General features: G+C 46.2%; 1 protein-coding gene across 7 annotated transcripts in view; it reads left to right on the top strand.

Moving 5' to 3' along the window:
• The window catches only part of nlgn2a (neuroligin 2a), a 95,739-nt gene extending 71,792 nt beyond the window's left edge, over nucleotides 1-23,947 (top strand). For all 7 annotated transcript variants that reach the window (XM_071916252.2, XM_071916256.2, XM_071916253.2 and 4 more), the window contains 5 exons: nucleotides 13,580-13,765; nucleotides 19,077-19,342; nucleotides 20,751-20,904; nucleotides 22,382-22,748; nucleotides 23,113-23,947. In XM_071916252.2, the coding sequence (XP_071772353.1) occupies nucleotides 13,580-13,765; nucleotides 19,077-19,342; nucleotides 20,751-20,904; nucleotides 22,382-22,748; nucleotides 23,113-23,947 (1,808 nt within the window). The remainder of the gene's footprint in view (nucleotides 1-13,579; nucleotides 13,766-19,076; nucleotides 19,343-20,750; nucleotides 20,905-22,381; nucleotides 22,749-23,112) is intronic.
• Nucleotides 23,948-26,744: the final 2,797 nt, after the last annotated feature.

Below are 26,744 nucleotides of genomic sequence, written 5' to 3'. Positions count from 1 at the left end.
TTTCAGTTGCCAAATTGGTCTTATATTTCATTGTAACTGGTATAAAAAAAAACTGTGGGGAAAAAAAAAAGTTTAAAATGTAACTTGGTGAAACTTGCAGCCACTGTGCTGACACTTGACAAATCCTTTGTTGCTCACAACTAACTCTGAAACCCCAACAAAAGAAAGAGAGGAAATCGGAGAGACAGAGATGGGTGGTGGTTGAAAACAAGAGGATGAAGAGGGGCGAAGAGGAGGAAGGGACGGTGAAATTGAGAAGGAGACAAAAGGAGGAAGGGATGGAGTGAGAGGAGGAGGAGGAGGAAAATAAAAGGTGAGACAGAGCTGTGAAGGACTGGAGACAGACAGACAGGTCGTCTCCCATCTCGTCATCTCCGGCGATGTGCTAACTTTGGCCGGTTGCCAGGCAACAGTGTTCCTCACAACAGTGGAGGTTGCGTTGATGTGGCCCTTCTGTGGCAGCAAGGAATCGTGGGTAGTCCGCCCCCCACCCCCCCAGCAGGTGTGTGCCACGGCACTCAGGTGGAGCCCTTGAGAGGAAGATAATTCTTCACATGCGCACCAACACACACACACATACACACACACACACACACACACACACACAAGGTCAAGAAGAGGACAGTCAGGGGGCTTTTATCTACGGAAGAAAGTGGCATGACAGAGTCGTGTGTGTGTGTGTGTGTGTGTGTGTGTGTCTGTGTGTGGTGGTGTGCATGTGAAGAATTATCTTCCTCTCAAGGGCTCCACCTGAGTGCTGTGGCATACACCTGCTAGCCCTTCATAATGGTAACACACACACACACACACACACACACACACACAGAAATGCACACACTCCATTTAGCACAAGGCCCAAGGGTGTGGGGAGTTAATGTCAGTAGGGCAGTTGTCTAGCAGTTGTGTGTATGTGTGTGTGTGTGTGTGTGTGTGTGTGTGTGTGTGTGTGTGTCTGGCTCATGCTGTGCCCATGAATAAGTGAGTGTGTGTGTGTCCCACCATGTGTGAGCCCACCTACCTGCGTGTTGCTGTCTTTGCTCCTTCCCCATCCAGTCCTCTTAGTTTCCAAGCAAACACAGCGATAGGGACCCACCACTGTTTACACCTGTAGCTTATGGTAATACTACCACTGATACACACACACACACACACACACACACACACACACACACACACACTGGGAATAGAGGGTAGAAAGAGAGAGAGGCTCTAACATTACACGGCATCTGCATCTCCTGAAAAAGTCTTGTATAATGTAAAATGTCTAATATTATATAAACTCAAGGCATTAAAATGTCTAAATCTAGAAATCTGTTTTTCCGGTGAGAAATCACAGACCTACAGTATATTCTGATGGGTTGTTTTCATTTTCACGTTCGTTTCAGATGCAAAATTGGTTTTAGTTTTCATTCTGCCATTGAAAATATCTTCAATTTAACTTGGATGAAATTTGCAGGCATCTTGCATTAATGCTATATAGGGATTGCTATGAAAATTGAGAGAAAGAGAGATAGAAAGAGAGAAGTGGATGGCTCTGCACAGCGTATTGAAACAAATTTTTAGTTTGAATCCAATTCAGTGCTATGTTGCATGTCCTACTTCTGCGTGAAAAAAAATGCATTTCATATATACTACTTCATACTTAAAGAAAATCTAGCAAAAATGTCCAAAATTATATTTTGAGCATCTAAAACCTATTTGAATATCCTTGAAAATATATGCTGTCAGCAACAGCGCATAGAAACAAAATTTTCTTTCCAGTGCCCAAATTGTATTTTGAATGAATGTCATCTACTTGTACAAATACATTTTTACCATTTTTATTTTTTATTTTTGAAACATATCCCTAAGCATATTCTGAAGTAGATTCTTGCCCATCTTTCCCGTCTGCCCTCATCTTCACTTTCTCCACCACGAACCATTTCATAATGCAGAAATTCCTGCAGTAATAGCCTTGAGGTAATGAAACAGCAGCGAGAGGAATAAAAAAAACAAGGCAGAAATAACGCCGTTCACCTCTGCAGTCCCCGGTCATTTACCAATATGTCCCCTTGTTCTGACCTGTCATTTTTAACATGCTGGACCACAGTGGTGAGGTGCATCCGTTTCCTCCGTTCTGAAGCCGTTTCAACAGTTAAAATTCATTCACATCCCTCTGTGTCGTGTCTCCTGTTATATAATGCGCCTCCTAATCGCCGGTTTGCTCGGCCCCGCCCCTGGCATGTTGGCGGTAACTAATGGCAACAGAACCAGGAAATACTTGGTTATGCCCGGCTGCCTCTTCTGCTTAAGAGAAACGCCGGGCTGATGATAATACTCCTCTGATGAGCTGTCACTCACAAACACCCCGCTGCTGAAGCAGATGATGGGGAGAAGCAATTTTATTTGTGTGTGTATGTGTGTGTGTGTGTGTGTGTACTTGGGTGGGTAGGTGGGAGGGATGGGGGGATGCTTGATGGAAGGTGTGTGTGTGTGTGTGTGTGTATGTATACCCTCATGTTTATGCTAATTTACACAAGCCGGTATGTCTGTTCTGTGTTATCAGCGAGCCGGTATTGTGCTGCATTATTGCTTGTGGCTTTGTGTGTGTGTGTGCGCGTGCGTGTGTATGTGTGTGTGCGCATATGAGACAGAGCAAAAAGAGAGTGTGTACTTTTGTGTGTGCATGCATCCCTGTGTGTGTGTGTGTGTGTGTCATTAATTACCCAGAGCGCTGGAAGCGCCCGGGCAGGCCAGTCTGTTAGCATAGCCGCTCTGCCACTACTTATTAATCAACCTGGCAGACAGACAGTGGTGGCACTGCCCCTCCGCCTGCCAAATAGGGAGCTGGCCCCACTCTGATAACTTTCAGCACACTGCACCCGCCGCCCTGCAGCCGCCAAATTGGGAGCAACTCTGCCTAAGATAAGTCCAATAGTCCCGTGCTGTGGGAGGGTGATAGACTGTGGCTCGCCTGTTAGACTGATGGGTAAGGTGGGAGGTATGGGGTGAGGTGTGTGTGTGTGTGGGGGGGGGGGTGAAGAAGAGAAAGGCAAGGGTTGTAAGTAAGGGAGCGGAAGAAAATGTGAAGTCCTTAATTTATCATCAACGCTCTGCTTCACAGTCCTACAGTTCCACACATTCCCACCTGGGAGCTTCCCAGTACAACCACAGTCTTCTGGAGCAGGTGGAGGGGTTGGGTGCCTTGTTTAAGAGCACCTTGACAGTAGGTGCTGAGGGAAGGAAGAGCGTTACACACTCACTTTCCCCACCCACTTTTCCCCACCTGGTCTGGAGATTGAAACCAGCAACCTTCCGGACACAAGGCCTCTTCTCTAACCTTCTCTAACTTATTCTTCAAAATGCTCTCTTGTCATTTGATGAATTGCATACTTACCCCATTGTGTGAGTGAGAGTTTTAAATTAACACACAGCATCTACATACCTGAAATAGCATTGAAAACAGGTAGGGTGACATATTTCTATGAAAAATTCATTATTTCAGCTGGTAAATATTACTCTTGGCAGGTCACTTTTTAGTAGTTTCCAGCTGTTGGCAGGTGAGCCAAAAAGTTAATTTCAGACAGTGAGTGCTAGGAAGTATAAGTAGACCAATTAGTGGATTTGGCCAATTTAGTGGGGCCAATTAGAGCTTTTATAATCTGTATTGTTCCACTAGTGGCCAGTTGTTTTCAGAGATGGCAAAAAAAAGATACTGCTATTGCGCCCAGTGTCCTTTCAGCTTCACATATGATACACCTACTACTAAATCACTGCTGTGCCAGCCTTAAATGATTACTTGTAGGTTAAACATGTACATGATGTATGTATATGTCTGCCAAAAAAAACAAAAATAATTATAGTTGTCTTTTCCCCTCCTAAACATCCTAAATATCCTTCAGAAATCCAGAGAGGCCCAGTTTCCCGGCAGAAAAGAAAGTTGATGCTTATTTACACTTCATTTATGTGCTAGTCTAGCAGAAGCCGTGTCACTGCCAGTCTCTCTTGGCAAAACTTCCACAAAGCACCAAAAAAAAAAAAAAGCAAATTGATTGGCGAAACTGTGATTTTGGACGGGTCAGAAGATTTAATCCCTCTGCTCTGTGGTGAAGTGTAAATAATTGTCAAAACCTCGAGTGCAGCGGAGTGGAATCTGCAAGTGCGTTTTTTCCCCGTTTTCTACTTTTATGGTCTGGTAAACTTTAAGACTTCATAGCTTGGTTTCTGATTAATGCGTTCTGGTGATTTAAAATAATCTGAATAATGGACAGTTCTAGTTTACGGAACCATAAACAGCATAAAAAAAAAATAAAAAAAACATTTTTAAAAAAGCTAAAATTTCACCAAGTGAAGGGTTCCCAGGCTGCCACACATCTATTTATGTTGCTGTATGAATTATGCATCTAGGCCTAGGACAAGTCTTTCATATGAGTCTGTCTGTAGACTCACCAACACACACACACACACACACACACTCATTTTGACTCCTGTCTCCCACTCCCTCTTTCTCTCTTTCTCGCTCTATTTCTCTCCAATACTTTGACTCACTCTACATCTCTTTCCCCCATGTCTTCACTCTGTTTGCTCTCTCGCCCCCTTAAACTCTCTCTCTCTCTCTCTCTCCCTCCCTCTCTCTCGGTCTCTCTCTCCCTCCTCTGAACTCCTGGAAAGAGTGCTCCGTCTCCCAGGGCAGAGTGTCTATTAGAGGGAGTTAGGGATGAGTCTTCCTCAGTGATCAGAGGAGAGGAACGACAAAGAGGAAGATGGAAAGAGAGGAGAGGAGATGAAGTGTAGTCCATTTTTACTGGAGTCGGGATGTCAGCGGGTGCCGGGGCAATCGCTCAAAGACTGCCGTCCTGTACACCGGATCAAACCGGGACACGCACGCACACACACACACACACACACACACACGCACTTGAAGCTTCACGTTAACACATGGGCTTGTCCAGGCACAACTGACTGGGTAAGGATTGATTGGAAAGGAGAAAGGGAGGGAGGGAGGGAGGGAGGGAGGGAGGGAGAGAAGAGTGGAAGGAGCAAGTGAGGGAAACAGATAGATAACAGAGAGAGAGAGAGAGAGAGAGAGAGAGAGTGGTAGGAAATGCAGGAATAGATACACACTGTCTATCCAGATACACAGTACAGCTATCTGGCTAGTGGTCTTTCTTAATGCCTGTTAGCATTGCAAATGTGTCCATTTCTACCATTGCATAATCTGCTGACAGTGACAACAGCAAGATATGTTAAAGTGATAATCCTCAAGTTCCTCCTTTTTTTTAAATTTTGTCTAAATATTTACAATTTGTATGTGACGTTCCTAATCAGGTAGAAAGAAGAACGAAGTCAAATCACTGTTTGTTTGTAGAAAATTATTTTCTCAAGTTTTATGATGAAGTGTTCTGAGTTTGATGGCCATGACCACTTCAGTTTAACTTCATGATCAGGTCGCTGTAGCAATAGCACCATGGTAAAAATATCAAATAGATGCAGATAGGGTAGATATATAAATATGAATCTATAAATGAGGAGTGTGTGTTTCCCCTCTTAGCCTCGCCTTTCCATGTGTGTCTTTTAGAGGACATAGCGGTGACCACGGCTTGAACCTGTCCACAACTAGGTATGCATTTAAATCCTGACCTGCCCAACTACACACACACACACACACACAGCTATACACACACACACACACACACACCAAAGGCATTGGTATGGGAGCTGGGAGTGCGCGATCTCTCAAAACCTTGTTTACCTAAATTGTTTACCCAATATGCATGCAAGTGCAAGGTCAAAATAATCGAAAGCCCTGCTGAGTGTGTGTGTGTGTGGGAGGGAGGGTGGTTGTGTGTGTGTGTGTGTGTGTGTGTGTGTGTGTGTGTGTGAAGGAAGAGAGAGATGAGAGCAAGAGAGAGGGATGTGAGAAGTTGTCCTCCACACACTTATGAGGCAGCCATTCAGAAGTCAGACTGCTTTCTTTGTGCAGTGGAGATAAAGCTCAGAATTCCCTTTGTCACACACACACACACACACACACACACACACACACACACACACAGATGTGTGCGTTCACGTCAGTCGAGCCTGTGATGCGAATGAGCCTTATCTGACAGTAATGTTCAAATTTTCAAGGCGGTCAGCATAACTGCCACTGTCATCATCATGGTGAAATGCATTTTATCATATCATTTGCATATTTTAATTACACTGCCATGGAAGGGGAAAACATCGGGAGATCTCGGCGAATTTGCATGGGGCGTGTGTGTGTGTGTGGTGTGTGAGTTTGCATGTGTGTCAGAGTGAACGCCTATGGACAGGATTGGCGTGTATACATGTGTGTGAGGTGAGTGTGTGTGTGACGTGAGACGTGAGGCCGACCCCCCGAGTTGAGACGGAGGTTAGCAGCTGACTGACGAATCCAAACGCATCAAGCCGTCCTTTCACATGGAGCAAATACAGCCTCTTTTATCGAGCGCGGTTTGATGTCGAAAATCGTCGCAAGCCTGGAGACGGAGGCTCGTCACTGAGCTTTCTGTTTTCATTTGAGCTCGGTTCAGCCGGGGCTGACGCGATGAAGAGATGAAGTTGTCCTTGTGAGAGAAAAACCCCTGGCCATGAAGGCAGCACGCAGAAAAAAACCCTACAAAAAAGCACTGACAATTTATGCATTACGGCCACATGTGAAAAAGTTCAGAGATTAAAGTCAGAATTCCGAGAATAAAGTCAGAGCTCAGAATTCTGACTTTATTCTCATAATCCTGACTTCTGTCTCAGAATTCTGACTTTTTTTCTCAAAATTATGACTTTTAACTCAGAATTCTGACCTTATTCTCAGAGTTTAAATTCAGAATTCTGACCTTATTCTCAGAGTTTAAATTCAGAATTCTGACTTTATTCTCATAATTTAAACTCAGAATTCTGACTTTTAACTCAGTATTCTGATTTTATTCTCAGAATTCACACACACACACACACAATTCTGAGTTTAAATTCTGAGAATGAAGTCAGAATTCTGACTTCATTCTCAGAAGTCTGACATCGATCTCAAATACATTTTTCACGTGGCCCTAATCCTCTTCCGTAGATATTGATGAACGAGGGAGCAAAGTAGAGGAATATTAACCAAAATGGAATATCGCAGGTTTCCCAATTACAAACTGAGGAGTGTCATGAAATTCCTGTCCATGAAAGATGCCAAATGGATATAAAATGGAAAAAATGCAGCAGGCAGTCTTAGCCTGCTAGACAAAAACCGAGCTCAGCTGAAGTGCATTGTGCCGGCTCTATCCAGCGCCATGGATACTGAGCGCTGTGTGAGGAGGAGTTACAGTATCTAGGCCAACCCAGCATGGGTTCCGTTTGAAGTATTGCAGCATTTTGCCAGCGCATAGTGGAATAGCAGAGGTCTACTTTTAGCTCCAGAGATGTACAGACACAACATCCATTCACTACAGTACAAGCCGTGGAAAGGCAAAACATGAGAGGAGGATGAGCGATGCTGGCACACACACACACACAGAAAAAAACCCACAGATATACCCAAATGCACACCCATAGACACACATGTACACAGACGCATGTAGTAGAAGACATACACAGGCAAACACACTCACATGCGCATACACACACACACATGCACACACCCCTGGCACACCAACAATGAGTGTTTATCCATTTATTTTTGCCGGTTTTGTTTGTTTTGCTGGGTAAATCCTCACCGCCACGCAGCTGCTGCAGAGCGGGGACGAGCGGCGGTTTGGGGATTCATTAGCCCTTGTTTTCCTCTCTCTTGTTTTAACCCCCCACCTTTTCTTTTTCTTTTTTTTTCCATCCCTCCATCCCTGCTCAGGAGCATTGTTTGAACGGTTTATTCTCAGGTTAGACCGATATACCGGTGTGCAGATGGGTCAGGCTTTTGTCACGTATAAGTCAGATACTGGAGGAATCTCTGCAAACACAGCAAATGAATATGTTTTTATTATTATTATTTCAGATGGCTGATGAGAAATTGTTCCAATATGTTGTGGGAGTCTACAAAACCTGCAGTGAAGTGTTATTTTTGTTGCTCATTGTATTTATTCTGTCATTTATTCATTCACATGATGGTCTAAATTCAGTTTCAGAGGTTTTTCCACACTGCCAAGAATAAAATAATTTTAAAAAAAAAAAGATATTGAATACAGGAACAAAATGTCAGATATTAGCAGCTTGAGTGCAAAAATGTTGGTATCAGCCTTCACAACACACACACACACACACACACACACACACAATGACATCTGCTTATTCGTCTCATACGAGCATCACAGGAAGGGCTTTTGCTTGGCGTCAAACACACCGATGACTAAAAACGATTATTGTAGCTTTCTCCTGTCCACACACACACACACACACATTATGCTGTACATCGTGTCCAACCTGGCCCGTGGCACCCCTATTTCACCCGCCATTACCCTCTGACTGGATAGGGGCCCCCGGGGACAGCGGCACCCGAGGGACCCAGATGATGGATACACAGAGCAACACAGGGAGGGAAGGAGGCTGAGGTGGGGACGAGGAAAAAGGAGAGGAGACACAAATGAAGGAGAGAGAGAGGAGGTTTTACTTTTTCAGGGAATTCCGCGCGCACACACACACACACACACACACACCAAAGGCATCGGTATGGGAGTGTGTGTGATCAGGCCGGTGAGCTATTGTTCCTTGGGGCTGTAAAAGTGTTCACAGGCAACAAAAGCTGATCGATGGACACACACCGCCACTCTGTAAAGACACTTGTTAAAGGAGGGTGAAATAGATACCAGTTCCTCTTCTTGTCCCTGTGGACTACACACACACACACACACACACACCTGACAATCCATCTCCACACTTCCTCTCACTGTGTTTGTCCCTTTGTGACTCATTCTCTCTGTGTCACCCTCTCTCATCTTTCTCCCTCCCTCTGTCGTCCTGCTTCTGTTGGTGTGTGTGTGTGTATGTGTGTGTTTGTGTGTGTGTGTGCGTCCCTCTGACACACTTGGACTTGCCCATGATGAAAACAAGAGCAATCACACTCTTCCATGCTGAATACACACACACACACACACACACACACACAGACATATGTGCAGGCTGAGGCGCTGAGAAACACTTGTGCACACAGTCGTACTCTGCTGGGAGCTGGCCTGGTTTCTCTTTCACCAGCACATGCAGTCCACACACACTCACTCTCTCATACACACACACACACTCACACACTTGCTTTCCCGTTATCTCTCTGTGTCGCTGTCCCACATGAACACAGAACATATGACACTATACAGAGCGTGAGACCACATCAAAACACATTGATGCACACACACACACACACACACACAGGCCCTGAGACTTCATGAAAGGCGAGAGTGATAAGGCTTGAAAGGGAGTCCGTTGACAGTTACACCCCCACACAAACACACTCACACACACACACACACACACACACACACTGGACTTCAGAGGCTCGCTGCCTCAGCCCCAGACCAGCCGCATAAAGAGACACTGAAAGACAGAGGGATGGAGGGGAGGAAGAGGAGGAGGAGGAGGAATAAGAGGAGGATGATGGGACTATAGAGGACTGGGGAGGGAAAAGTGAATGGGAGGAAAATAGGGGGGGGGGGTATTTGAAAAATTAGGACGAGTGAGAGAGACAGAAGAGATGAAAGACGGTGCGGATGTTTGATGAAGGACATTTGACGTTTAGCATTTAAAAACTCTGTAATGAGTCACTAGACACACACACACACTGCAGAGTAAGGGGAGGGGGTACTTTAAACACAACAAGCAGCGTCAACACACAGTCGCAGCCGAACGACACGCCGTCATTTCACAAATGAAAACACAACACAACTCGCGGGAGCGCGGCACACGCGGCGTCATCATTAACGCGCCGGCATGATGTATTTGTGTTTTTTTGCGAGTACACAAAGTGAACAGTCGGCGGGTAAAGGGGGAAGAAACGGAGAGATGAAAAACGATGCGGAAAGGAGCGGGGGAGAGGAAAAAGAGCGAGAGAGAGAGAGAGAGAGATTGATTCAAAGTGAGAGAAAAATTAGAGCGAGATTGGAAAGAGAAAGAGATCGGGCGCGACTCTGGCCCCGGCCGACGGTTCCCCTTTTTTGTGCGGCTGATTGTTCAAATTTCAAAATGCCATTGTTTGTGCTGGGCAGAAAGGGGGTTGACGTCACACACACACACACACACACACACACACTGCGGAGGGTCCTGCCCAGTGTGAGAGAGTATAAAATCAGAATAATTTCACAGATAATTTGGTTGTCACAGCCAAGCAATAGTAATAACAACTTTAGAGAGAGCGGAAGAGAGGGAGAAAGAGAAAGAGGAGAGAGGAGCAGAGCGAATCACCCAAGGCCAATCGCTGTGTCTAAGCCAGAGCGCTGTTTGTGGAAAAAAGCCTCTTTTCAAGCGCCTCGGAAAAAGGGAATATTTCTCATTTCCCCTCTCTCTCTCTCTTCCCCATCCTCTTCCCCCCCCCCCCCCCCTCTTAGCTGCGTCATTCGGCGTGACCCTCTGGAAACGGCGAAGCGTTTTGAGACGTTTTGAGGTCGGTCCGTTCGCGGTGGCGGCGGCGCAGACGGCACGCCACGCCACGCCGCCGTAATCGGAATTGCATATTTAGGCTTTCGGCAGCGGAGGGCGGCGGGGGGGGACAGGCAGCCCGTCTGACAGCAGAGATGCTGCGGTGAAAGACACAAGCAGGTGGCTTTCAACACCTGCGGGAGGAATGGGCGTCATCGGAAGTGTGTGTGTGTTAATGAAGAAAATGTGTGTGACATATACATTATTCAGTGGCTTCAGGCCGCCCACATCTGTTCGTTCTCACTGGACCAGGGACAGGACGGCGCACACACTCCCTCTGATATACAATAACCACGATGCTGCCAAGACCGGCTTCTGACACACACACACACACACGCACACACACACAGAGCTCTGGCACCCATGTCAGCCTTTGACAATGAATTCACATGGGGTATCGCCTGTTAGAGGCAGCTTATGTCATCCAGCAGGCACACTCGCATATTTTCCTGCACACACACACACACACACACACACACACATACTCACACACCATACACATGCACATACACACAGCCGTGCATACCCATACACACGCATAGACACACACACAAATCATAATCACATGTATCGCTGCGCACACATGAAGTCACAGACGCACACACTTCTGCATACACACACATAGGCTTTACACAAATCATAATGACAAGTATGCGCACACACACACATACACACACAACAGACCTGTACAAACATATCAGTTCCATAAGCAATCTCATAGCTCGGTGATAAAAGAGTCATTTCATGTTCATTGTAACTGTAGGACGGATGCACAAAAGCGCTGCTGTGTGTGTGTGTGAGCGGCAGACAGGCGCAGCATGTTTGTTTTGTTCTGCTTTGTGTTTGCGCATTCGCTCCAAAAATTCCGCGGAAAACGGCCGTTCGCCGGCTCTGTGTGGGCACCGGATAAATATGGACGGGCTTTGTGTGTGCTTGCTGTGTTTATATGTGCGAAGGGGAGAGAGAGAGAGAGAAGAGAGAGTATACGCATTTGCATTATTCCTCTGTCTTTGTGCGCACACGCCCGCACGTGTACGTGTGTGTGTGTGTGAGACAGAGAGAGAGAGACAGAGAGAGAAGAGAGAGAGTCTTCTCTGTAGTGTCAGCCTTTGATCAGTGGCCCTGTGTGTGTACGTGTGTGTGTGCGTGTGTGTGAGCCAACCCCTGGTGTCTTGGAGGCAGATGAAACACTGTGCCTCTATCCGGGACTCACAGAACACCCACTATCCTTCTCTCCTTTCTCCTTCTCTCTCTCTCTCTCCCTCACCCCCCTCTCTCTCTCTCTCTCTCTCTCTTGCCCCCTCTAACCACCAGTCCTCACCACAGCCATTTTAAAGGCTATTCATGCGGAGCTGCGCTTTCATCTTGTATTGCGGCGTTTTGACCAACTCCTCTGTCTTTCCCAAGCCTTTTTTATCAGATTATAGAGGAGGAGGAGGCTGGGTGAGGCTGGGTGAGGCTGGGTGAGGCGGCCTGCCGGCGCGCACCGACTCACATTCAGATGGACGCAGCGTGAAGGTGCAGGGAGGGTGTCGGTTGTGGTTGGAACCAGATAACATTAGGCTTCGATGTTGTAGCCCATTCAGTCCCTCCAGCATTTTTATGTTCCTCCACCCTGGTGCATGAATACAATAACCGAAGAACAATACATGATAGAAACGTCATACTTACACCACAGGTAGCCTCTACATGATCTGATTTTGGAGTACCTTGCTGCATAAATTTGCATATTAATGAGTTTGTTGAAACTATTATAACTCCTTAAGAATTCATGTTAATACCACCCATGTGTTTTGTGAAGACACATGTGTTGACTGAAATTTTTGCTATTTAATTCGCTGAATGAATGACCTCATTAGCATAACTGGTTATGCTTAATGTATCATGGTGATTACGGCAGCTCAAGTGCCTCTTGTTCGTCATAATTAATGCACCCAAACATGCTTTATTAAAATAAGCCAGACAATTTGTGTTATTTATTGTGTTTATCTGCGGGGAAAGTGCGGGAATGGCACAAGAGCCGACGCTGGCATGATGTGCTTGTTGATATGTGCTTTGATTCATTTTGTTTTTAGGGTTCAGCTGAGATGATCATTAGAAATGAATTGTAGTTTTCCTTGAGACAGATGGCGAGGTTTAGAAATGATCTTTGATGGGAGGGGCCTATTTGGTATACCCAATGATATGCCACTTCTCAACCTTTTCTCCCTCAAATTGTATCTTGTGCATTGGTAGCTCTTAATATCTTCTCAATGGTTCTACTGTGGAAAAGGTGGGAAAAAATGATTAAGATTTTATGTCATTGCAATATTTATGGGGGACAGTTGATTCTTCTGAACAAAAGGGACTGTAAAACCCCAAACTCCAGTGAAGGTATGTCATCATTAGTAATCCAGTTATGGGTGTGATTCAGAATAGGGCCACCTATATTCCTAGGAGTGCAGGATACTGTACTGTAAGTGGCTTTGTGTAAAAAAAAAAAAGTCCCTGCTCAATGGCATTAGAAAGAATAAACGTCATTGAGAGAAGAGCTGAAAAAGCAATTTCTTCTCTCACTCTCTTCTCTCTCTCTCTCTCTCTCTGTGTGCAATCTGTCCCTCCTTGTTGATGGGTGTTGGTGTAGTATGCACACACACACACACACACATACATACACACACACACACGCACACTTGTTCTCTTCAGTCTAGCAATTCCCCTCCGTCAGAAGCTGATTTACAGGCCAAACTAGAGAACATTTGCCAGACTGGCTGATACTACACTGGAAATAAACTCTCTATTCTCTATCTCCCCCTTCTCTCTCTCTGTTCCCCTCTTCCCTTCATCTCTGTATCCTTCCTGCCTCTGCTCTCTCCATTCTCCTCTCTTCTACTTCCACTCCTTTCTCTCTTCCCTCCTTTGCTTTCTCTGTTCAACCGCTCTCTTCCATCCCCTTCCTTCCCTCTCCTCCTCCATCTCCATCTTTGTTTCTGCCCGCTCCCAGGCTTCCTCAGCACCGGTGACCAGTCCGCCAAGGGTAACTACGGCCTGCTGGACCAGATCCAGGCCCTGCGCTGGCTCAACGAGAACATCGGCCACTTCGGCGGAGACCCGGAGAGGATCACCATCTTCGGCTCCGGGGCCGGGGCGTCCTGCGTCAACCTCCTCATCCTCTCGCACCACTCGGAGGGTAAAAACAAAGACTCTCGCCGGCTGTCGTTGCATTCTGTTTTCTTGGTTTCATTTTTCTCTATCCGTGTCTCTATCTGCATCTCTCTTTCTCTCTCTCTCTCTTTCTATAGAGGCATTAACATATAGAGGCAGAAGTACTCGAAGGCACAGGGTTTCCACTGGTCATGGGATTCCTGGAATATCATGGAGTTTTGAAAGTCAGGGAATCTGATAAATTATCTGGGAAAGTCAGGGAATGTCAGGGAATTTTACAAATGGACCACTTTACAGGAATATAGCAGAATGTATTTTACAAATTGCTTCACGCATTCACTGCATCAGACGGTGGTTTTCAGCCCAACTGTAGTGGAAACCAGACATTCTAACAATCCCAGCCTCTGTCATTATCAAATAAAGAAATCTCCTTTGGAATATACTGTACTTTCTCTTGCGCGTCTTTGACGTTGGCAATGCGTTCGCCTTGCCGCCACCGCTGCCGCCATTGTCCCGATGACACTTCCCACAATTAGTGGCTGTCATTGTGACTCAGACACATCTCATGATCAGCCTTATTTGCATTGAAAGGGGTAGTTCTTGCACTGAAATATATGTAGATAACTTAATTTAAATATGCATTAACAGCAAAGGCGCAGTGTGTCACTCTTTCCTTGGCGGTGCAATTAAGTGCGCATTCTATCCACTGTGGGTGGTTTGTGAATTGGACTGACTTTTTCTCTGTCTCGTTTGCAAAGGTTAAACGGGCGCAACTGCGTCACAATCCTTCAGTGGATTCTCCTAAATGTTCTGAACCCATATGGTGTAAAATCAATCAAAAGGGGTGAAACAGAAAAAGGCAATGTCCAGTAGGATTAAGACTAACTAATTGTAAAAATTTAAAACAATTATATGGAGAGACATTCACACTTGGGTGTCAATGCCCTGTAGACCATTATTGTCAAAACGTCAGTATTTATTTTCCAAGTCGATGTACTTTCTAGAATTCTAAAAATGCAGGCATTTAAAGGCAGAAGATTAATAAAATTTGGAGAAGATTGAGGACCTTGTATTTATGGTGATGGAGAATATCATCACTCAGTGGCCTGGGTTCTTGGCCTGTCTGTTGTTAACCTGACATGGACATGGTCATTCATAGCCTGGATCCAGCCCTGTGAATGGCTTGTTTTGGTTTTAACTTGTTAACCACAAATTTCATAATTAATGGGACTGGCGGGGCCAACTTTGCGGCTGCCTTTCTGAATTCATCATCGCCTGGACTGGTGATATTTCAGCCCTCAGCTTCGATCACTCTTGACTAATTCCTGAATAGCCGCAATGCATATTTACACACATCGATACACGTCTGTATATTTGATCTATCAGAGGACTCAAACCATGTGCCATGGAGGACCGAGCAGGTTTTCATTCCAGCCAAACACTGCAGCAGCTGATTAGTTCCTCCTGTCTGGTTGAAGCTGTGCTAATCACCTGCTGTAGTGTTTGGGTGGAACACTGCAGACTCTCAGCCCTCCATGGTACATGGCATGAGACATCTGCTATTGGCTGGTCTTTGATGCCAGGTGATGTCACTACCTGTTCTGTACTCTATAGAAGGTGACATCACCTGGCAAAGAAGACCAACCAATAGCAGATGGCCAGTTCAGTACCCACTTTTCACCATTAGGTGTCAGGCTTCACCACAGATTTGGGTTTGGGGTTTAGTTAAAATGTTTGGTTGCTGCGATTACTTCATGTATTATCCTCAGTACTCTGCATTTCTCTTTCTTATCTGTATCTATTATTTGCTGTTGTGACAAACCACACATTGTGTAAAGTAAAACTGAACCACAGTAGCAAGGTCTTTATTTTACCCATGTGGATAGATGGAAACTCAGGCGAGCAGCATCCAGCCCACAGATGGACCAGTCCAGTCCAGAGTGCTTGATACCTCTATGCTCAAAGGAAATGCCCGTCCCCTGAATCGAGGAATTTAAAACGGTTGTGCGGTTAATGAGCGAGTCCAGGTTGGATCCAGGCTATGTCATTCATGTCTATGGAAGATAAATGACATGGAGTTAAATGCCGTAGCTCCAACATTACCCCACATTACCTGACTTTGGCGAGCGCTCTCGGCTCTTTCAGCGGTCCGTCGCTCCGCAGCAGAGATGCTTCGCCTCCGTAGATAACATACATGCATCTGACCTCGTGCGCTCCCCATCACCAACAACGCACCCCGAGGGCTAAGTGTTAACATTGCACCACCAAAGAGAGAGGCCTACGGACCAATCGGCTTTGATCTGCATCGAGATCAGCGTGGCTGACGACCCGCAGCCAAACGGTCACGCACTCGCCGCCTTTGATCACGCTGCTCTTGAAGCCGTCCTCCTCCGACCATAACTTCTCTGTTCTCTCCACTGCTAGAGGACTCTCTCTCTCTCTCTCTCTCTCTCTCTCCTTTTCACTTTCACCCTCCCTCTCTCTCTCTCTTCTCCTCATTTTCTCTCACACACACACGAACCGCAGAGACGGACCAAATCAGAGCAGAAATAGTGGATGAAAAGAAAGAGAGAGATTAGAGGGAGCGTGTTCACAGACCCATACATCTGTTTCAATCACCACTCTGTCTGTGTGTGTGTGTGTGTGTGTGTGTGAGAGAGAGAGAGAGAGAGAGAGTCTAAAGCATCAAGCAGACGTCTCACGCGTCTCTCTAATTTTGACTCATTCTGTCTGCGTAGATGTGTCTTGAAAACAAATGTGTGTCGCCTAAGCTTGAGTGAGCATCACATGCACTGCTGTTGTATCACTATGTCCATTCAACACAACCTCCATAATTATGTGTGGGTTTTTTTGTTTGTTTTTTTTTTACCACTAATCTCTGTTAACCCCTCCTCATTAACCCAGGCGCTCCCAACCTTTTTTGTCTCATTGGCAGGTGATCCCATCTGGAGGTCAGAAACTTCCAGAGACCCCAATATTTCTAAGATGTGAAAACTGTGTTGACAACATGCTGATATTCAGGGTTGGCCTATAATTTAAGGAGTACCTTTGGCATCTCCAGAGTGCCCATAATCACAGTAAAGAACATATTTATGGGTATTATGGCTTATACAGTGGACAGATACAATGCTTGTTAACTGTCTGAAAATGTGTGATCAAAGTAGCACATGCACATAAGAATAAAAACCAGGAGAAAACAAGAAATATCACTATTTAGCTCCCTGGTTACCACAATAATTAGCATAGCAACCCATCAAGTACTGCTAACCGTTAGGGATGGGACGATATATCGAAATTCAATATCATATCACAATGCAAAAATGTGACAATACGTATCGTGGGACAGAAAAATGAATCGTGATATTAGCTCCATGTTATTCTGCTGTAGTAATCACAAATGAGACAGCTTGCCCATCACAATTTCACAAGCTCCCCATCGATATTATATTATTGTCACTTTGTAATGACATTTTTAAATTGTTGTTTACATTCTAGCAAGCCAATGCTATTGCTAGAAAGAATCGTGGTTCAGAAATAAACATAATTCTGTCACAGTCAGACTTTGTTGTCACTGAACTTTTATTTATTGCATCGTATCTTGGTTGTATTGAACCGTAAACCCCATATCGCGTATCGAATCATATCGTGAGAAAAGCATACTAGCCATGCTTTATGGGGATTATCAGCATCATTATCAGATTGCTTGGCTAAAACTACCTGTTGTATAAAGATGTTTCATTCCTTAGGTGACCAGGGTTTAATCAGGGTTATGTGTAGGCTCTGTCCTGCGACAGCCAGCAATGATTACAGTCATTTTAGTTTGATCACATATTTTTTTAGGGAGCCCCGCTTTAACATCAGTAGGACCCGAACGGTTGGGAAAGCCTGCATTAACCCCTTGTCCCCCATTGCTGACAACCCCCTCTTCACGCTGCTGCCACCCGCCCATTCTCACTCCTCTCTCTCTTTCCGCCTTGTCATCACCCCGTCTTCATCATCGTCCTCGTCTTCATCAACGTCTAACGGTCTAACGTCAGCCCTCCAGACGCTGCCTGTCAGTCACATCCCCCGGGGGCACCAGGTAAGGAGCCTGTCATCCCCCCCCTCCCCCCCTCCGCCACCCCCCATCCCTCCCTTAAGGGACACCAATCATGTCAACAACACAGCAACACAAGTCAAGCCCGACAGCGGAGTCGTACAGGATGGATGGCAGGGTGGAAGTGGCAGACTGGAGGGAAGGAGGGGGTTTTATTGTTAGAGATACTGATGTGATGGAGGGAGGGGGGGGAGTGGGGGGAAATAGAGGGGAAGACACGCAGCAGAGATATTTGGGGGAAGAGGACGAGAGGGGAGAGAGAGAGAAAGAAAGATAAATGGGGATGCGCTGAGGGTATAACACAGTCAAGGGAGGTAAAAGAGGCGGAGGAGGAGGAGGAGAAAAATGCTCTGACATGGCAAAGCAGAAAGGAGAAGTAGCCAAATAGAGGAGGGCACTGAGCGGGGAAGGCAAGTGGCACTTAGGGAGTGACAAAGAAACTGACTTTTGACGACGAACGAAATAATAACCAACCCCTCCATCTCTCTGTCTCTCTCTCTCTCCCTCTGTCTCTCTCGGTGCGGATAGGTAGGTCTAGCTGTTTCCAAGCTACTTCCTACTGTAATTGATTTCCCAGGGAAAGGGGGCTCTGCGGCTCTGCTTAATAATTAACCGACCAATCTTCAGCTCCGGGAGAGGGAGAGGAGAAAAAAAGGAGTGCGAGAGAAAACGAGGGAGGAGGCGAGGGAGGCAGGCGGCCCCTTAATGAGCCACTTGAGTGGTTCAAACAGCACAGGACAGGCAGAACTAAGGAGACAGAAAGAGAGAGAGAGAGAGAGAGAGACAGAGGAAACAGCCAGCGCAAGAAAGAGGAAAATGGCTGTCTTGACGCCCCAGACGAGCTTATTCCCAGTTCTGCCTCTTGTCTGAGCTGCAGCGCCATAGCAAGCCATATCTGAGATGCTTTGGGTCTGCAGTCCCATGCTGTATCTATCAGCCTTGCTCCAGTGAGAATAGATAAAAAAAAGGGAAATTTTGAGAATGGAAAAGGAGAAATTGGAGAAATTATATGTGATTCACACATCAAGCAGAGGCTCTTCTTTCCTCCAGCTGCAGTCAGACAAGACAACTTCACACAGCTCCGTCCGTAAAGTTTGTGCAAAGTCCCTTGACGAAATGCACGTGACATTTAGCGAGACCACCGACATTCAAACATATTTTTAGGATATGAAGGGCCAGTGCGTCGCGTCTCTCCTCGTACAGTAACTTAAAAAATCCCCGTCTCTCTCCGTCCTCCCAGGTCTGTTCCAGAGGGCCATAGCCCAGAGTGGCACGGCCATCTCCAGCTGGTCCGTCAACTACCAGCCCCTCAAGTACACCCAGACCCTGGCCAGGAAGGTGGGCTGCACCTACACAGAGACGGCCGACCTGGTCGACTGCCTGAGGCGCAAGAACTTCCGGGAGCTGGTGGACCAGGACATCCAGCCGGCCCGCTACCACATCGCCTTCGGCCCCGTGGTGGACGGAGACGTGGTGCCCGACGACCCCGAGATCCTCATGCAGCAGGTGAGGGTCTGGCCTCCGTGTTAGTGGAGGAGGATTGGCGGTAATGTAAACATGGTCTACACTGGATTTTGGAAGTTCTTACTTTCTGATTTCCTGTGAAAAATCCCTTCATGTGTAAAATCAAGTGGAGTAGAAATAAGAAGTGGTGGAAAGAGTATTACAATGTCCTACTCAAGTATAAGTACTGTTACTTTGCTGATATTTTACTTAAGTAGAGTAAGGAGTAAAATGTACTCTTTTAGAAAAGAGAACATTGTTAGATGTTTTCCATGCAATTCTAAAAGGACTAGAGGACCGAGTTCAACCTTGATTCCTTTAATTAGAACATTTGGAAATTACAAAATAAAGTGCACAGACAAAGTAAAGCAAGATTGCTCTTCTCTCCTTTGCTGACTGACTGTTCACTACAAATGGCTCCACAGTTTGTCAATTTACGATGGTCCAGTTTCTGATGCAGAAGTACATAAAAAAGCTACTCAATTACAGTAACTTTAGTAAACGTAATTAGTTACTTCCACCCTTGGAAATAAGCATGTGTGAAAGCAATTCAGATGGTAATGCAGCAATGATGGTTATCACAATTAGTTTCATATATTGATATATTTAGTGACAATCCTTTACGGGTGAAAATCCTTTACAGGTTAGGTAAGGGTAGCACTGTAGTTTACAGTGCCGTAAATTAGCGTATACTGAGGAACAAGAGAGGTGTGAAGTTTGTTGCTACTTCATTAGGCTGCTATTCCCCATTAGATCCCCAAAACCATTCATAACCTCTAAGAAGTAATCAGAGGTGAGCATCAAAAAGTGTATGGTTCATTTGAGGGAAGCCACAACCCGAAGTCTTTAATTGAGCTCTTGCTGTGCGTGTGGAGAACATTGTGTTAATTGCCACTGTAGACTTGAAAAACCCCACGAGCCCAGTGCTTACAGGATCTGAAGAAACAGGAGCCATAGCCTGCAGCAATACTGTTTGTAGAACTATGATTTGATGTATTAACCACCTTATGTTGGAGCAAACCTGTTTCCAGAACAAATCTGTTCAGCAGTAAAATGTTATTATCACATATATGTATATATATATATATATATATATATATTTGTCCTTGTCTCCTATTGAGCCTTGAGTGGTGCTATTATATATACATTAATATCCAAACCTGTAATTATACCGTTCTTTATCCTTTTATACTCTGCAGATTTATGTTTTCTTGGCATAAATTTCACCTAAAAAGATGTATAAAATTATTATAAACCTACTGTAACCTTAACCTCACAGCTGAAAGCAAAAGACAAAATTGTGATCAGCAATGTTTGAAGCTACAGTGCTTCTTGATTTGTGCCTTGCCCAGAAAGTTGACTTGGGTACCATTTCAATACTCAATGTGTTCTTCCCTCCCTGCACCACCAGGGGGAGTTCCTCAACTATGACATCCTGATAGGAGTGAACCAGGGAGAAGGGCTGAAGTTTGTGGACGACAGCGAGGACAATGACGGCATCACTGCCGCCGCGTTCGACTACACCATCTCCAACTTCGTCGACAACCTCTACGGATACCCCGAGGGTGAGGAATCACAACATCGTCCTCCTTCCAGGGCTCACGTCCCTGTCTTCCATCATCTGTCCTCTCCCTCTTCTCACATGACAGTGCTTTGTAGAGTTTTTCATTCTTTAGTGTTTATTAGGAGACAGACAAGTCTAATATTCAAAGAGAAAATGTAAAAATAGTCGGGAAATATACAGTTATGACAAAAGACAACAGTACAATCCATTATTTAGGACGCTTCAATAAATAAGCGTCCTGAAACCTGAGCTAGGTGACAGTGTTGTTGAAACACACATTACATCTCCTTTTTGGATTATTAAAAAAGCAGTGTTTTGTTTTTTGAAAAGACAATTTACTACTTGCTGAACAGAAGCAACATATTCCACTTCGAAATAGCCCAAAATAAAACTATTCTTAATTGATTTAGGTGTAGGGGTTGTACTCGACCCATACTTCCTTGCATTATGACAATGTAAAACAACGTAAAAGTAATGCTCTGTTGTGTTTTAGTTTACAAGAAAACAAGAATTCCATGTTTTATGTCCATGTGCAGCATCATCATATGCTTTCTACGTTACATATTTCATTAACACGCATAAACAAAGACCTGCCCCAGCGTGTGCAGTGGCTCCAAAAAAAAAACACAGCATCCAAGAGAAATACAAACCATTAAAACATTATGTGGGAAAAGGATGAAAAGAGAGATGAAATACAAGCCCGGCGAAGTGGATCAACCAAGACGGGCATACTAAGGAGATTGCCTATCATCTAGATTATCTTTCGCTGCGGTGGGTCTGTGTTTTGGCCTTTGAGGCACCGTGGGCAGTAATGCTGTCTCTCATCGTCCCCCAGGCAGCCAGCTCTCAATCACAGTGCTGTTGTTCCTAACAGATCGGTCCGCAAACCCCTCGCAGCAGGCCACAGTCAAAATACCGACACATTTGGATAATGCAGTCACGCTCCCTCTCAAGTGCCCGTCACTCATTCTGCTCGCTGAGAGGCATATTCTCTCCCCTGCCCTTTGTGTCGCTCAGTCTGTCCTCTCTCTCTCTCTCTCTCCCACTATCTGTCTGTCTATCTCTCACACACACACATACAAACAAACACACACACACACACACCTCCTTTCATTTCTCTCCATTCCTGTCATTCCGCCTCAACTCATCAACATGTACTTCTCTCTCCCTCGACCCTCTATTTCACTCCTCTTGACAACTCTCACTCTCATCTCTCAAAATGTTCTATCCCTGTCATTACTTCTCTCCTGTTGTCTTTTCTCACTAACCTGACACAATTTCCCGCTTTTCCTCCATGACCCCCCCCCCCCGTTCTATCTCCACCTTCCTCTGCTTCCCTTTCTCCTCCTCCCATCTTTCTCACCCATCCCTCTCCCTCCTCTCCCTTCCCATCCTGTTTATTCCTCCCTGTTTTTTTCCCCCTCTCTCTGTCTCGTCACTCTCTCCCTCTGCTCTTCCTCTCTCTCTCCGTCCTCCAGGTAAAGACATCCTGAGGGAGACCATTAAGTTCATGTACACAGACTGGGCAGACAGGGACAACGGCGACATGCGGAGGAAGACCCTGCTCGCTCTGTTCACAGACCACCAGTGGGTGGCGCCGGCCGTGGCCACCGCCAAACTCCACGCCGAGTTCCAATCCCCGGTGTACTTCTACACCTTCTACCACCACTGCCAGACGGAGACGCGACCCGAGTGGGCCGACGCCGCCCACGGGGACGAGATACCCTACGTGTTCGGCGTGCCCATGATTGGCGCCACAGACCTGTTCCCGTGCAACTTCTCCAAGAACGACGTGATGCTGAGCGCCGTGGTGATGACCTACTGGACCAACTTCGCCAAGACCGGGTAGGTGGAGCCTTGCTGAGGAAATTCTCTCAGGATTCTCTCAAATACTCAAAAGATACTTCGACACGTAAGGCCTCAGGGGGGATCAAAAGCCAAAAGCTCTGGTTGGGGGACAATCTCACGAACCACTATGCCATCTTTCTGCCGCCACTATGTAGGATGTAGATGTTGATAGAGTTGTAGCGAGGCACATTTCACTCCTTCTGCTTTAAGTTATATTAAGTGTGATATCAAACTACAAAGATAGAAAATGAAGATGATTGACGGTAACTTAATACAGAAATTTGTGAAACAGACAGATTAAAACCTTGTATTAGACTGTACTGGAAATCCTGTAACTGAGATGTCCTCTGTTCTCCACCAGGGACCCTAACCTGCCAGTCCCTCAGGACACCAAGTTCATCCACACCAAGCCCAACCGCTTCGAGGAGGTCATCTGGACCAAGTTCAACTCGAAAGACAAGCAGTACCTCCACATCGGCCTGAAGCCCCGCGTCAGAGACAACTACAGGGCCAACAAGGTGGCCTTCTGGCTGGAGTTAGTGCCCCACCTCCACAGCCTCCATGAGGACCTCCTCAGCACCAGCACCACCCGATTGCCGCCGGGCCCGGGCTCCGTGACACCCAGACCGTGGCCCAGGACGCCCGGCCGCACCACTCCCCACCCCTACCCTACCTTCCCGTCCGACCCGGAGCCCGAGGGCTCGGAGCGTCCGCACCAGGACCTTTTCCCCGGGGACACCCGGGACTACTCCACCGAGTTGAGTGTAACGGTCGCCGTGGGCGCGTCGCTCCTCTTCCTCAACATCCTGGCCTTCGCGGCGCTTTACTACAAGCGTGACAAGCGGCACGAGATGCGACGCCACCGGCTGTCCCCTCAGCGGGGCGGCCCCGCCAACGACCTGGCCCACAGCCAGGAGGAGGAGATCATGTCTCTGCAGATGAAGCACTCGGAGCACGACGCACACCACGACATGGAGCCCCTCCGGCCCCACGACATCCTGCGGCCCGCCTGCCCGCCCGACTACACGCTGGCGCTGCGCCGCGCCCCTGACGACGTGCCGCTGATGACACCCAACACCATCACCATGATCCCCAGTACCATCACCGGCATGCAGCCCCTCCACGCCTTCAACACCTACCCCTCCACCGGCCACAACAACACCCTGCCCCACCCCCACTCCACCACCAGGGTATAGTAGGGACTGGCCCCACACAGCGCCACCTAGGGGCCGGGAGGACTGGCTCTGCTACCGATCTGGATGAGGAGGCCTCTGGATCTGGGCCTCAGTTCCGTTCTCTTACTCTCTTGTTTCTCCAAAAACAACTCGACCTCCTCCATCATCTGCTGTCAAACTGAGCAGCTCCCTCCACTGATGGTGTGTGGAGATGCAACTGAACTGCAAGGCAGCGGATGACCATTTTGGGGGTGATTTAAATATTTTCAAAGACACTGTTTTCAAAGGAGGTCTACTGTTCCCTCAATCAGACTAAAGCCCCCTGAAATCTGTCGATGGGACGAATGTCTTTCACCCCTCTCAATGTTTTCCCCCTTTTTACTTTGGTGTCATCTCTTTTCTCTCCCTGGTGTTTTATGTGCTTAATAGCCTTCTCTTTTCTACATCTGCCTCTTATCCCAGCTCTGTTCCTCTCATTCAAAGTGTGATTCTCTCCCTCTTCCCAGCGGTCCCTCTAAGGATTCATAAACTACTGAGTTGTTGGAGTCTTTTTCTTAAGGGGGGGCCATAGAGTACATACAGTAAGAATATAACTATGAAAACATTGATATCTGATACTGTCATTCTACCAGCATTCTTGGTGCCAAGTATGTACTACTGTGTTTGTTTTCCCATCCAGGGAAAAACTAAAGAAAATTCTAGAGTATTCCTATTTACTGTCAACTAACAGATGCTGTGTGTTCTCATGACAAAGTGCCAAATTGGCCTCTCTTGTGTTTTTCTTTCTTTCATCTTTTATTTTTTCCTCCAAGCATTTGTTTGATTGTTGCTTTTTTGTGGAAAGATTTTTTGCTGAAAATATAGATATAGAGAAATGATATTATATATAGTTATATATAAATGTGTACAAAGGAGAAAGTATATAAATGGGTTTTTTCTCAGTGGGGATCTATGCATGAATTATTTTTAAAGATGACGACGGGGGAAAGGACACTGTATCTGTCAATGCACGTTTCCCAAATCTAATCAAATCATATCTGTCTCCACTTTGGATATTTTGTTCTTTGTTTTTCCTCTCTGTAACAAGAAAACCCTGAAGTCCCCCAACAAAGCCTCTCCACCTCCCAACCCTCATTTACAGACAAAATCATTGCCACAAATCCTAGAAAGTGTTATGGTGAAAGCAACAACTGTGAACATAATTTCAAATACTCATTCCTCCATCTTTCCCTCTCCCTCATGACATTGTTTAGAGGTATTGCACCAACCGGTTGATGCAGCACGCCAACAGCCTATCCGACAGTAGCTACTTTCTGTATGGAGATGATTGGTCTTTAGGGTACGTGAAGTACCAAAGTTGTCGTTGTAGCTTGCCTGTACAGAATTATTTTTGTATTTCAGTCAGGGCGAGAAACAAGGAAAAGACAGGCAGCTTCTCCTCTTTTACTCACACTCTCCTACTCCCCTACTCTCATACTGTCTGCGCCCCTATTTCCAGCACATGCATATTCTGTTTGATGTGTGTGTGTGTATACGTGTACGCATGCACGTGCGTGAGGCAAGCGTGTCAGTATTGCTTCACGTGGGCATAGGTGGGCCTAATTAGAGAGCAAAGAGATAGAGAGGCAGACAGACAGCATCGCCCCCATGGTGAACACTCAGACTCCAAAATGAGCTCCTTCCAGCTGCATATCCAAACACCCCCCTCCTTATCCACATCCCTTACTCCCTCCCTCCACCTCTCTCCACCAGTAAACGAGCGTTGCATTCAAGACCGACGCACATATCGTGATGATCGCCCATGAATCCCCTGCCGAAGCCACGCAAGTTCACTGTGTCACCGCCGTTCTACACAATTTCTGACCTCAGCTCAGCTCTGCTATTATCCTCACATTAAAGGGTTAGTTCACTAAGCTAGTGACTTTTTGTCAGCTCATCAGTTGTAAATTAAACTCTAAGCACACTGAAGGTAGCCGGTGGGCCGTCGCGGCCTGCAGCGCAGAGCTGGAAGATGAAAAGGGGACTTGGATCTCCTAAACAGGGTAGTAGCAACATGGTCGACAACTGCTGTTTTTAATTCTGCTCTTTTCTTTTGGGTGAGAATTCGCAGGCCTACAGCTCAGCAACGCCCCCCTCTGATTCTCTGCTAAAGGTAGCAAACATGGATCATGGGTAATGCGTTGGTTAATATGTTAATTAATCAACCCCCACTGAACTGTTGTGCTGTTGTTTGAGCCCACAGCAACACGTGGTAGCCTACATCCAGTACGGGAGAAGTTAGTCAACGGTGCTGTCTTTGCTTGTGTTCTAGCTTTAGCCTGTTTGATTGTTTGTTTTCTATTTTATTACTGCCTGAAGGGGTGGTGGGGAAGGGCTGGAATGGGAGAGATAAACCTGGCTGCTCCTGTCAGACATTTTGTAAGCCCACTGAAAGGGAAATGTGCACAATGTATAACACAAAACAGAGTGACTGTCCGGGGGGAGGGGGGTTGCCGTCGGTGAAGGAATGAAAGAGCAACAACTTCACTAGACTGGATCGATGGATGGACAATACAGCGGTAGAGCAGAAGAAGGTGCACACTGTGGAAGAGAGACTTTGGGAAGAGACTGGGAAAAGACTCACAGCCTTAAACATAGAAATCAAATCAAAAGAGGAGATGGACTGCAAACAAAGACATTCAAAGGCATGGCCATCTTGCTATCCACAATGTTTGCCAGGAGTCTACCCTGCTAGTCTGTTACGTCCCATCAGATCCATACGAACCCTTTTATACTCACTCCTGTGAATAAGAAGGCAGTGGGAGGCTGTGAAGGAAAC

Source organism: Centroberyx gerrardi, chromosome 23, assembly GCF_048128805.1.
Source record: "Centroberyx gerrardi isolate f3 chromosome 23, fCenGer3.hap1.cur.20231027, whole genome shotgun sequence".
In the NCBI taxonomy this organism is placed as follows: Eukaryota; Metazoa; Chordata; class Actinopteri; order Beryciformes; family Berycidae; genus Centroberyx; species Centroberyx gerrardi.
Note: the sequence above shows the minus strand (reverse complement) of the source record. Positions and strands in the feature narration are given on the sequence as shown.